General features: G+C 48.8%; 1 protein-coding gene across 1 annotated transcript in view; it reads right to left on the bottom strand.

The window, feature by feature from the left end:
• LOC146059944 (amine oxidase [flavin-containing] A-like) overlaps positions 1-13,792 on the bottom strand; it is a 94,642-nt gene that overhangs the window by 43,987 nt on the left and 36,863 nt on the right. Inside the window, exons 5-7 of the mRNA XM_083172662.1 lie at positions 7,493-7,584; positions 3,245-3,386; positions 996-1,145 (exon numbers count right to left, since the gene is read on the bottom strand). Of these exons, the coding sequence (XP_083028788.1) occupies positions 996-1,145; positions 3,245-3,386; positions 7,493-7,584 (384 nt within the window). The remainder of the gene's footprint in view (positions 1-995; positions 1,146-3,244; positions 3,387-7,492; positions 7,585-13,792) is intronic.

Raw genomic sequence — 13,792 nt, 5'->3', positions numbered from 1 at the left:
CGATGAAGCAGTGATCAGGTAAGTATGGAGCAAGGTTCTGGTCAGTATATGGCGGCAGGTGGCACGGTGACCGCACTGCACGCTATTCCAGACCGGAATGGCGTCTGCAGTGCAGTCACCGTTAGTTTAAACCCCCCTCCATGGCTGTGATTGGTCCGTCGGTCCGACGAACCAATCACGGCCTTTGGGGGCGGGCGGGGTGAGGTGGGGTGACACCAGTGTCACCCTTACACCCCGCGGTGATTGGTGCTGTACTTTACAGCACCAATCACCTCCGATCCCGTGTCACCGGCGAACGTTATTCGCCGGTGACACAGGAAAACGCTGTAATTGGCTGTTCACACTGAACAGCCAATCACAGCGATCGCCGACGGGGGGGCGGCATCGCAGCCCCCCCGGGGCATGCACGGACATGTCTGCTGTCAGCAGACATGTTGAAACTGTCACCGCGTCTATAGACGCGGTGACAGTTTAAATCCATGACGTACATTTACGCCATGTGTCGGGAAGTGCTTCCCGACCATGACGTAAATGTACGTCAAATGTCGGGAAGGGGTTAAACAGGCCGTCTAGCCGCGCAATGCCATATTGTGACTTTGTAGCACGTGACGTCTTTTTATTTTTCATTTTCCATGAAATAGCATCCAATTTGCGAAACAAAGAGGAGCAAAAGCAGCTTGTGATGATTACATTTTAATTCGGCATGGCAAACACTCTAATGTTCCATTTCTTAGGCAGATACAGCAGTGGTCACACGCTGAATTTAGAGATAACCACATATCATTTTGATCAGCAGAAGCTGATGGTGTGTCCTATTTAGTCCAGTTTGCAAATAAGATACTATTTAACAGAAACAGAGGCAAACCAATGACTGCTCTGAAAGCAGGAATTGCACCCTGTACTTTCCCATGCAGTTTCTTTACTTGATGTACGGTGTTATTTAGTATTTCACAGCTAAAGACACTTCTACTTATACAGCAAACAAATTTACTCACATGATAGACGTCATGGTTTAAGGTCTCCACAATGACATTTTCACCTGACTGATCAAGTCTCACCACCGGTCTCTGTAACTTCACACGATCCTGAAGCTGTCCCATTAATTTCTCGCTAATCTGGCCAGCACCTCCAATGAACTTTCTCTCCTTAAAACAGAAAGTCATGCCTTGACATCAACTTATTGTCTGCCTTTGTAAAATCCACAAAGGTAGTAAAATGTACAATATAAATACTAATTAATACAATTATTTCTCTCAGGAGTCTGATGGTTCAGTTTGAGAAACCATAAGTATGGTGACCTACAATAGACCAGTTAAAGCTTTAAAGGATTTACATTCTTACATGAGAGATGGGAGTACCTGTATGGACAACAATAGCTTCAGAAATCTGGGATGTATAGTGGAAGGAAGACCTTGCTGAAACATCTCACAACAAAGCCATGTTACAGATTACTCAATGACATGTGAGGAGACCATTATCCTGTCATTAGGTCTACAGTAGGTTCACAGTCAAAAGGTCGACCACTATTTGTCCACAGTCTGAAGATCGACATGGACAAAAGGTCTCTATACATTAGGTCAACAGTCAAAAGGTCGACCACTGTTGTTCACTGTTCAGACAACAGGTTGACATACATTAGGTAGACATGGACTAAAGGTTGACAATGAAAAAGTAGACATGAAAAAAGGTTGAAAAAAAAAAACCTTGTTGATAATTTACCATCCACATGGGCATAGAGTTAATCATAATAGTGTACTGTGCGCAGTGTGGCACCATGACCGAAACATGTTGAGCGCAGCGCACCATCCAAGTAAAAAATGGCAGTGCTGGGTTTTTAGAAAAGGTAGACCCAAATATGTTGTTAAGAAAACATGTGCAGGTCCAAAGATTTCTCTCCTTCAGTTGTTCGGTCAAGTGGACTATTCTACAAACAATTGAGCGAAACTGAGGTGTTGGCCACATAGAAAATTATCAAGCTCTAGCTGGTTTTTTTTTTAGTGCAGTTAAAAAAACAACAACACATCTGAGTAGTTACTATGAGCCACACAACAGTTTTTATTCAGAATCAACTTAGACTGGTCTCGCCTGATTCACAAGTTATTTATTTGTGTTAGAGATTGCTATTGAGGTGGCTACTGCAAATTTCTACTAAGACTGCATCCAATGAGCTTCCTACTGAGACCAACACCAGCTGCAGCTCTAGTCTGCTGTTTTGCACTGAAAGTAGCACCATCGACCATTAGAGCAACCTTATGGTTGCTCAGAATGTTCTATGGTACATGGCCGCCACAGTCCCTGACGTGGGATGCCGATGACTTACCTAACAATGAAAACCACCACCTAAGAAGATACCTTGGCCTGTAGTTTACCAATTCCAAGGGATCATTTCCAAACTCGGGATCATGGAATTATAAATACACAGTGAATCTGGGTCGAGAGAACCGTATTGCCTTTTGTATGTGGGGTTTCTATATTTAAACTTATTTTTAAGTAATAAAGTTGAAAACTATTGGTACTATGTTATTAGAATATATTTTTAGTTTTTTTTTGAAACTTCAACAATACTGTAAAACACACATACTGTACTGTAAAGTACTGTATATTAGTTTGAAATATATAGCATTTTTTGCAAATTTTCTTCCATCCGCCAGCTAAAAGGAGCCAAACTTTTGGGGAGCAATCTCTGTACTCTTCTCAGCTTTTAGTTTGAGTTCAGCTAAATAAAGTTACAGTATATCTCAATGGGAAGCTGATTTAGAATAGTCTCAGGTGACAAATATGAGTCAACTGAGCTAAATGTTTTATCATTATCTGGTCATGATCGTAATTGCTTTTTAGGGCCAAGGATATTCAAATGAATGCACATAATTGCTCATTTAGAGTCGAGAGAAAATCCAATTAAAGAAACCATGTTGTTCTGCAAGAAGTTCAAAGATATTTTACTTTTGCCCATGCAAGGAAAGTATTGCCTACATTTGCATATTCTGTAGGGTAGAATGTGGAATAACTTTATCTTTACATTAGCATGTGGTATGGAGCTACTGTAGTACATGTGCCCCTCCCAACTCTACATTTGTTCAACCATTTAAAATTCGACCCACACAAGTGAAACATAAGTTTGCTAAAGTGCAACATTGCTTGTTTTACATTGATTTACTTCAAAAGGTAAATGAGGCCTAACAAATATTATGGCTATTGTTCTATAAAAGAAAAATAGTGTAGAAAAAAGTAAAGTCTTTTTTACCTGTCCTCCGTTCTCGACTGAAAACATTCGCTGTGATCCCCCACAGAGCTTTGTGTACCAAAGGAACCACAGGGTAGATACATGCTGTGTTTCGGAGGTGACATTCACATTCACAAACAGCTGAGCAAACCTTCTAGTTGCTCTGTTAAAAGATAAATAAGAAATTATTTTAAATTCACATTATTAATCAACTGTTGTATTCTATTTAATATAAATTGCATTATTACAGTTATTATTTGGCATAATGGTCTTTTAGGATAAGGTTTTGATCCGGAGTCAGATGCATCCAGGATGCAGCCATCTATGTAGGTATGCGTACGGCTTCACGGTATACGGTCACTTGGTAGACAATGTCTAGGTCGACACCTTGAAATGGTCGACATACCCAAGGTAGACATTGACAAAAGGTCGACACAAGCTTACGGTTGACATGAATAAGGTTGACATGAGTTTTTCACGTTTTTATTTTCTTTAAAAAAAGGTTGTTTTTCATACTTTACCATCCAAGTGGGCATAGAGTAGGAATATAATAGTGTGCCAAGCATTGCGAGCACAGTGAGCCATGCAAGGGGACGTGGTACACTTATATGGTGTCCATGTCAACATAGACAACAAAAACGAAAAAATTTAAAAAATGGTGTGAGGTTCCCCCTCCTGAGCATAACCAGCCCCCATAACCAATATTCTTTTTACAGGTGGACTACAAGTCCCATCGGACCCATTATTGCCCCGCATGCTGGGACTTGTGGTTCGCTAAGTCCCAGCATGCGGGGGAGGCCTGCTGGCACTTGTAATTCACCTGTATAAAGCAATGTTATGAATGAGTGTTTTAACCCTCTCAGCCCGGTACTCCAAAGCCCAGGGGCGCCGGTGACAGCCCCTGGCTTCAGCCCTGGATGGGTGAAGCCTGGGGGGGACCCCTTTATTGTGGGGAGTCCCCACTCCCCCCAGTACCCCGGCCAAGGCTGACCAGCCACGGTGCTCATGGTACGGCCGGGGGACCTTATGTAAAAAGTGTCCCCTGGCTGTGGCATGACACTGCGGGCTGTTGGAGCCCGGTGCTGGTTTGAAAATACGGGGCACCCCCAGATTTTTTGTCCCCCGTATTTTTGGATTCAGGACCGGTCCAAGAGTCCGGGGCTGGTTTCAGAAATACGGGGGACCCCTATGCTTTTTGTCCCCCGTATTTTTGGAACCAAGTCCGGCTCAATGAGCCCCAGGCTCAGGATGGGGGACCATGATGATCTGTGCATGGTTCTGGCAAATTCGCCCGTCAGAACCTGGTCTGCATGTGTGGCGATTTTTAGTAACATTTTCCAGTTTTCACATCTTAAGTATGCGATTTGTATACTTTTCAATGTGAAAACATCTGGATGCGAGTTCCGGCGATACTAAAAAATCACCTGCGATTTCGTGGCAAAATCTGTGTTTTTTGCCGTTTTTCGCACTCTCACTAAATATGCACATTCAGAAAATCGGCCGTTTTTTGCCTAAGAATCGCATATCATTAATGATCACCCTTAGACTATATTCCTACCAAATGCCTGTAGCATTCCAATGAGATGCATCAGTTGGCACTTAGACAGAAGGCTACGTCCACTCGAGAACAGATTCGTGTAGGGCTCCATGCTATGGTGGATATTTCATGCGATGTATGAGCAGACTGATTGCCGTTTTCAATGCATAGGGGTCTATGTACTGTAAATTGTATTAACATACATGCATACACACATGTATACAACATACATACATACATACATACATATACTCACTTAGCCTGGGTCCCCCACAGGTTGGTCCCCTTATCAAGTAAAAAAAAATCCACCTGTACAAAAAAGTGAATACTCACCTCCTTCAGTAGATAGGTCCTCTTCTCCAGTAGGCATTGCAAGGGTTAAAAAGTGACTCCCCTCAGCCAATCAGGGCTGTCCACACCATAGGATCCAAAGTTATAAGTGTAACGGAGTAATATGATGGGAACCGCCAAGTCAGCCAGACCACAAAGTCAGGTCCAAGATCCCAGTGCTGTTTATTTATAATATCGAGAGACCCATCTCTCCGTATTATAAATATGGGGGGGGAGGGAGAGACGAGATTTAACAAAAAATCCTAGTAAAAAATTGCATTGCATCAAAAAAACCGACCACATATTTCTGTTACTAAATCGCCAGAAATCACAAGATGCCTAAAAAATTTGACCCTATTACATCTTGCCCACAGTATGTGTGCATTCTCTTTGTGAGCTTGAGTAGAGGGATTTCACAACACAAGATATACTCTATTTAAACTGATCTAAAACCCACTATGAATTTGCTCCATATTTTATATAATGCAACAAAATAGTATAGCTACCCCCTTCCCGACATTTGACGTACATTTACGTCATGGTCGGGATGTACTTCCCGACACATGGCATAAATGTACGTCATGCCATTAAACTGTCACCGCGTCTATAGACGCGGTGACAGAGGGACGATGTCTGCTGTCCCTGACAGCAGACATCTTCCCTCATTGCCCAGGAGGGGCAGCGATGTCCCCCCCATCGGCGATCGTTGCGATTGGCTGTTCAAATGTGAACAGCCAATTGCAGCGTTTTATGAGTTATGTGTATAATTTTGACTCTGCTGCCCCCTAGTGTCCAAAAAAAATAAAAGGAGGTTGAAATAATGATTAAAACATAAAGTATACATATGGTCTATGTTAGTTATTAACTATTTTGAGTGGTATGATTATTTGTCTCACAAGCAGAAAATTTAACATTTTGCAAATTGCAAAATGTTCTTACGACATTTTGGTATTTTTCACAAAAAAAAAAAGACTGTATCGACCAAAATTTACCACTAACTTAAAGTACAATGTGTCACGAGAAAACAATCTCAAAATCACTGGGATAAGTAAAAGCAATAAAAAGTTATCCCCACATAAAGTGATACATGTCAGATTTGAAAAAAAGGGCTCTGTCAGGAAGGCAAAAACAGGCTGCGGCGGTAAGGGGCTACTGTATAGTAGAAATCCTTTCAAGTTGAATAGGCTTGAATGTGTCTTTGTAGTAATAAACTACAAGTTTATAATATTAGACTATGAGCTATTTTATTCTTTCTTTTTTTTCAGTGTCCCTGCCGATTAATGAACTGGTGGTAGTGAAACAGGTATTCAATTCTAAATAAAGTCTAAGTCCTACATAACAATATTCAGGTACTGTATGGGGTGATTCAGAGTTGGGAGAAAAGCAAAAAGTAGCAGTACAGTAGCTTTGTAACTGGACAAAACATGTTGCATTGCAAGCACTGGTGTAGCTACGTTTTGGGCACCACCCCCCCCCCGCCTCCCCACCAAGTACCCCCACCCCCCTGCCGCCCATGCAACCCCCCCCCCCCCCCCAATCCCCCGCAGCCTTACCTATCGCGCTGGTCCCGGTGGCTCCGTTCTTCTGCTGAGGACCGCCACAAAATGGCCGCACCCATACAGCAGACAGTTTCAGAGAACTGTGTGCTATATGGGGCGGCCATTTTGTGGTGGTCCTCAGCAGAAGAACGGAGCCGCCGGGACCAGCGAGATAGGCAAGTCTGCGGGGGATTGGGGGGGTGTAACTATAGCACCGCAGCCCCCGGCACCCCCACATGCACAGCGCCCCCCCGTGGTGGCGGGGGCTGCGGTGCTATAGTTACGCCACAGATTGCAAGGCAAATACATTTTAGTAAATACTGGCTGATTTTACTTGTAGCCCCCTGCCATTTAAATTTGAGTTTGGACATCTAATATAAATCTCTCTGCATATTATAAATCTACCTCAATATCCTCACCCCCACTGCAGTTTTTCAGAGGTACTGATGTAGCCCCTGTCATCTTTGCTCGGCGCCCGCCAGAGCCTCCCCTCTGGTGAGCTCCAGCGGACAGGGACCACACTGAACTGGGACGCGCATGCCAATCCTTCGGCAGCGGGGCAGTGGCATCCTGCCAGTCTCCCCATCGCCGCTGGTCCCCCTCGCCACTCGACCCACCCTAACCCTGCCCGTCTCCCTGAAGCGGAGACAGGCCGGGAAAGCTTTCCCTGCCGCCGAACTGCTCCGGGGACAAGCGTGCGTGAGATGCTTGCGCGTCCCCGTCAGATGGAGCGTCTCTCCGCCAGCAGAGGAGATCTGGTAAGGGCTGGCGCTAAATGAGAGGCGCTCCAATAGTCCTTGACAATACCTCATATAACATAATCTTACTTTAACAGTATATCAAACTGACTTAAAAAAAGTTTACTTTGTCCAGCAAACTTTGTCTATAAACTCCTTCATTGTCATGTTGTCCCATTCATTCGCATGTGGAGCTTTCCATGGGGCATCAACTGGAATCTGAAAACCAAACAGATGATTGCAAATTATTACTGAACTAAAGAACTTTGTTTCGCCAAGCGTCTTACATAATAATGCTTCATAGTAGTGGCCATATGAGACTTTTCCAAAATGCCTTTGTTAAAATTAAAATAAGGTATGCTTTTAAAACAAAGTATATTTAGTCAAGAATGAATGCATTATATTTCCTTCATACCATTGGTGGCCACTGGGACAGTGGGAAGGGGGCGGAGCCATGGCGACAGGCACCAAGTAGCTAACACTTTAGTGGTGCAGCCCAGGCCCCTCCTTCCCCACACTCCATCCTAGGTCAGTTTTTTCTTGGTGCCTAGGAGCACAGGCACGTTTTTAGTAGCTGCTGCAGTTTTCTGCAGCGTTTTTTAAAAAAAGTTTTTTTTTTTTTTTTTTTACACTTGCGGTGAGCAAGCCGGGTGGACCACCCAGGCTGCTCACCTGCTCCGGAGCCAGCTCGTCGTGAACTGCCACGGACCTGCAGGCTGGGTCCCAGCACAGAGGGACCGTGCGCCACGGAGCAGGTAAGCCGCACTTCCCCCCCTCCCTCCCCACAGCACGCAGCGGTATTGCGGCTGGGGGAGACGTGAGACAGAGACGCTTCCCGATGGAAGCTTGACTCTGTCCTGCAACGGTGACCGCAGTGAGACGCGAGGCAGAGAGGCTTCCCGATGGAAGCTTGACTCTGTCCCGCAACGGTGACCGCGAGACGCTCTGTCTCGCAGCGGCGTCTGGATACTAGACGCCGGAGGGAGGGAACCCAGCGCACGTAGCCGCCGGGGGTGGGTGCGCTCCCGGCGGTTTCCTGGCGGTGACACTCGGTCCCCACAGGGGAAACCGAGGCCACTAGACCACCAGGGCTATTGTTGTAGCGGTGGGGGCCGCCATATTTTTTTCAGCCCTGGCAAGGTTCCAGGAGGGGGGGGAGGTCCCTCACCTCCTCCCCGCCCAATCCCCGGCAGGGAGCCTCTATATGAGTTCCCGCCGGGGACTGCCAGCGTCCTGTCCTAATGGAGGCTTGACTCTGTCACACATCGGTGCAGAGGAGCAGCAGCAAAAGCAGCTTTTGTGTGGACACTGTGGCACCCTTCCTTCCCCGGTCTCCAGACGGGTCAGGTTGTATTACATTGACACTGCACCCTTGAGGTGTTCAGTGCTGTGTTTTCACACCCCTCTCTATATAGGGGTTTTTCTGTGCAAATCTCTCTATATTCACTCTGTCTTGTATTGAAGTGCAATAGAGCATAGCCATGACTTCTAAGTCAGGCTCAAAGTCCACAGGACCCTCGCGGTCAGGGGACGCTCCTGCCCTGAGGGCCTTTAAGTGTGTTAGGTGCAAGGAGAATTTTTCTTCCACCTCGACAGACCATGGGGGTGTGTGTACACGCTGTAATGGTGGGGACTCTGTGGATACGGCCCCGTCACAGGCATCCCATTCCGGGGAACCGGGTTGGGCGCAGGCCCTGACGACGGCCATGAGGGACCTTGCTGAACAGCTAGCCGCTTCCCGTTCACACCCTCAGCCCCCACCAGTGCTGAGTCAGCCTTCACAGGCGACTCTTCCACCAGCTCAACCGGCTCCGCTCACGCAGTCCCAGCCTCAGTTGCTGACGCTGGCGCCTGAGCCTGTTTGGGTACAGGGCCTTTCTTCCTCAGTGCAGGGACTGGTTCAGGTTTCTTCCTCTCTACAGAACCTGCTGGGTGCCGCTAGCAAGCGCAAGAACCCCAGAGCCCGCACCCAGAGAGCTGACTCTACGGGGACGGATACTTCAGGGGATGACCAGGCGGACACAGATGACCCTGTTGACCTGGATGACCCGGACGACCCTGACGAGGAGGCTACATCCCAGGACGACGTTATGACTCAGTCCAGGGTAGATGCGCTGGTGAAGGCGGTCCGCTCTTGCTTAAACATACAGGAGCCAGACCAACCCCCTGCGGAGGAGGCACCCTCTTTTAAGCGCAAGAAGAAGGATCCGGCTGTGTTCCCATCTTCAACGCAGCTGGAGGGAGACCTGGCAAAAGCCTGGTCTGCTCCTAATAAGAAATTTACAATTTCTAAAAGGATGGTTTCTTCTTATCCCTTTCCGGCAGACGGGCGCACGAAATGGGAACGCCCGCCTCAGGTGGATTCCCACATAGCCCGGCTGGTAAAGGCTACTACCTTGCCTATTCCCACTGTGGCGGCTCTAAAGGACCCCACGGATAGAAAGATGGAACATGTCTTTAAATCTATCTTTACTCATGCGGGTACGCTTAATAGGCCAGCTTTGGCCTCGGCCTGGGTGGCTAGGGCGGTAGGCAAATGGGCAGATATGTTGACGGAGAACATTTCGTCAGGCATACGCAGGTCGGAGCTGCTTTCTCTGGTGGACCATATCAGAGAAGCCTCCACGTATTTGGGCGAGGCGGCCCTGGACACGGCTACGTTAGCCTCTAGGATCTCGGCGTCTTCGGTTGCAGCCAGAAGAGCCTTGTGGCTCCGCACTTGGAATGCGGATGCAGAATCCAAAAAGGCCCTGGAGGCCCTTCCTTTTGTGGGCGATATGCTTTTCGGTCCGGAGCTGGACAAAATTGTGACTACGGTAGCCACTTCCAAGACAGCCTTCCTCCCGTCGGCACCCTCTAAGCCGAAGCAGTCCTTTCGTTCCTTTCGGCCGCAGGGAAAGCCGAGGGGACAATCTTCAACAAGAAGCCGTCCTCCCAGGAGGGAGTCGTTTGGTAAGAGCAGACAGTCCCAGTCTGGCAAACGTCAGCCTCCTAAGGCCCCGGAGAAGGCCTCCCAATGACTCGGGGACCCCTCAGGTCGACTCCCTGCCGGTGGGGGCTCGCCTCCTCCATTTTGCCAACAGATGGAGGGAGACGACATCGGACAATTGGATTTTGAGTATCGTGTCGGAAGGATACTATCTCTCCTTCAATAGGCGTCCGCCGACCCGATTCTTTATCACGGGGCGCCCGGCCTGTCCTCTGAAGGCGGAGGCTCTCAGCGCCTCCGTTCAGACTCTTCTCCAGTCTCGGGTGATAGAAGTGGTTCCTCCTCAGCAGAGGGGCCACGGCTATTACTCCAATTTATTCCTGATCGGGAAGCCGGATGGTTCATTCCGACCAATCCTGAATCTCAAGGATCTCAATTGTTACTTGAACATTCCGCGGTTTCGCATGGAGTCCCTCCGGTCCATTATACAGGCAATGGAGCCGGGGGATTTCATGGTATCTCTGGACATCAGAGATGCATACCTGCATGTTCCGATACATCCGGATCACCGCAAGTACCTCCGGTTTGCAACCAAGGATCTTCATGTCCAATTTCGGGCTCTACCCTTCGGAATCTCTACAGCACCAAGAGTCTTTACGAAGGTGATGGGAGTTATGGCAGCCTTCCTTCACCTCCAGGGAGTGCGGATTCTGCCTTATCTGGACGACCTTCTGATTTTGGGACAGTCCAGAGAACTACTCCTACAACATCTAGGCATTACGCTGGACCTGCTCCAGGCTCACGGTTGGCTAGTGAACTGGCGCAAGTCCAGCCTGGAACCCTCCCAGGAGATGATACATCTGGGAGCGCGTCTGGATTCCCAGGCCCAGAGGGTCTATCTTCCAGACAAGAAGCGGCTGGCTTTGCAGGCCCTCTTACGAGGGTTTCTCAAGCACAGGAGAGTCTCTCTTCATCTATGTATGAAGATTTTGGGCAAGATGGTCTCGTGCTTCGAGATGGTGGAATTTGCCCAATTTCACTCTCGTCCGTTGCAACACCAGATCCTCAAGTATTGGAACCGTTCACCACAGGCTCTGAAGAGGCAGGAGATAGTACTCTCTCAGGAGGTTCGACTATCGTTGCTCTGGTGGCTCAAGCCACGTCACCTGTCCATGGGACGGCCCTTCCTAGTCTCCGACTGGGTACTCTTGACGACAGATGCCAGCCTCAGGGGCTGGGGAGCGGTGGTGGAGGACCGATCCTACCAGGGAGTTTGGTCCCACCAGGAGTCGGGGTTGCCGATCAATATTCTAGAGCTCAGGGCGATCTACTTAGCCCTTCTCCAGGCGGCCCCCCTGATTTGCTCTCGTGCAGTCAAGGTACAGACAGACAACGCCACGGCGGTGGCATACATCAATCACCAGGGGGGAACTCGGAGCAGAGCAGCTTTTCTGGAGGTACAGCCAATTCTTCGTTGGGCAGAACGTCACCTCTTGGCATTGTCGGCAGTGTACATTCCCGGCGTCGAAAACTGGGAAGCAGACTTTCTGAGCCGCCAGGAGATCCACTCCGGAGAATGGTCTCTTCATCCAGAGGTGTTTCACTCTCTAACCCTCCGTTGGGGGAGGCCTCAGATAGATCTCCTGGCATCCCGGTGGAATCACAAGTTGCCTTGCTACGGGTCCAGGACTCGGGATCCAGGCGCATTTCTGGTCGACGCTCTGTCGGCACCTTGGCCGTTCGATCTGGTGTACGCCTTCCCGCCAGTGGCTCTTCTTCCTCGGTTCCTAAGAAGACTCAAGCGGGAACGGGTAAGGGTAATCCTGGTGGCCCCAAACTGGCCACGCAGGGCCTGGTATGCCGATCTCCGGCTCATGGCGGAGGAACCTCAGTGGCGGTTACCTCTCCGGCCAGACCTTCTGTCTCAGGGACCCTGTCAACATCCCAACCTAGCTCGTCTCGATTTGACGGCCTGGCTCTTGAGAGGGAGATCTTAAGAGACAGGGGGTTCTCAGATTCTGTGATAAGAACCATGATAGCGGCCAGTAAGCCGTCCTCAGCAAAAGTCTACTACAGAATCTGGAGTTCTTTCTTTCGCTGGTGTGAAGAGCACGAGAAGAATCCAAGGAGGTTCTCGTTGCCCAAGGTTTTGGCCTTCTTACAGTCGGGAGTGGATTTGGGCCTTCAACATTCCACTTTGAAGGTTCAGGTCTCGGCGCTCTCGGTTCTGTTTCAGAGGCGCATTGCGACAAGACCGGAGGTTCGCACTTTCCTCCAAGGGGTCATGCACGTGACTCCTCCCTTTCGGAGTCCCGTAGTCCCGTGGGATCTGCCTTTGGTTCTGAGAGCTCTTCAGGTGGCTCCGTTTGAGCCTCTGGAGTCAGTGGAGTTGCGTTGGCTTTCATGGAAGGTGTGTTTCCTTCTGGCGATTGCGTCAGCTAGGCGGGTCTCGGATTTGACCGCTCTATCTTGTAAGCCACCGTTTTTGGTCTTCCACCAAGATCGGGCAGTCCTCCGTACCAGGTTGGGTTACCTGCCAAAAGTGGTTTCCAGGTTTCACGTAAACCAGGAAATCGTAGTTCCTGCTTTCCAGGATTCAAGAAGTGGAGGGGCTCTCGATGTGGTTCGGGCCCTTCGCATCTATGTGGATAGGACCAAGGAGATTAGAAGAACAGAAGCTTTGTTTGTTCTTTATGATCATCAGAAGCGGGGTTGGCCCGCATCTAAACAGTCCATTGCCAGGTGGTTGCGGCTTACGGTTCAGCAGGCATACCTCCTGGCGAATAGGCCGGCGCCAGCAGGGCTCACGGCCCATTCCACTCGCTCGGTAGGATCATCGTGGGCTGCGGCTTCAGGAGTCTCCGCAGAGCAGCTGTGCCGCGCAGCCACATGGTCTTCCATGCACACTTTTATACGCCACTACAGGTTTGATACTTTCACCGAGGTCGACTCTGCATTCGGCCGTGGCGTTCTTTCTGCAGCTCAGGAGCGTTCCCTCCCGTGAGGGGACAGCGGTGGGACGTCCCACTGTCCCAGTGGCCACCAATGGTATGAAGGAAATAAGGGGATTTTTGTCCTTACCTGGAAAATCCTTATTTCTGAATCCTTTGGTGGACACTGGGCGCCCGCCCAGACGCCCCTGATCGGCGGATGGGTTGGTTTTAGGGAAATGCTCTTGTTCATGGTGATACAAGATCTCTCTTTTTCTTTCTTTCATTCTCTCCTTTCCTGTGCTCCTAAGTCCGGTGGTAGTCTAAACTGACCTAGGATGGAGTGTGGGGAAGGAGGGGCCTGGGCTGCACCACTAAAGTGTTAGCTACTTGGTGCCTGTCGCCATGGCTCCGCCCCCTTCCCACTGTCCCAGTGTCCACCAAAGGATTCAGAAATAAGGATTTTCCAGGTAAGGACAAAAATCCCCTTTTTATGTATACAAAGTATATTTAGTCAAGAATGAACGCATTATTTTATGTATACAAATAAGGTACAGGCTGTCCCTCC

The sequence above is a fragment of the Crinia signifera genome, chromosome 2, assembly GCF_055691185.1.
Source record: "Crinia signifera chromosome 2, ASM5569118v1, whole genome shotgun sequence".
Taxonomy (NCBI): Eukaryota; Metazoa; Chordata; class Amphibia; order Anura; family Myobatrachidae; genus Crinia; species Crinia signifera.
This window is presented reverse-complemented; position numbering and strand designations above follow the sequence as displayed.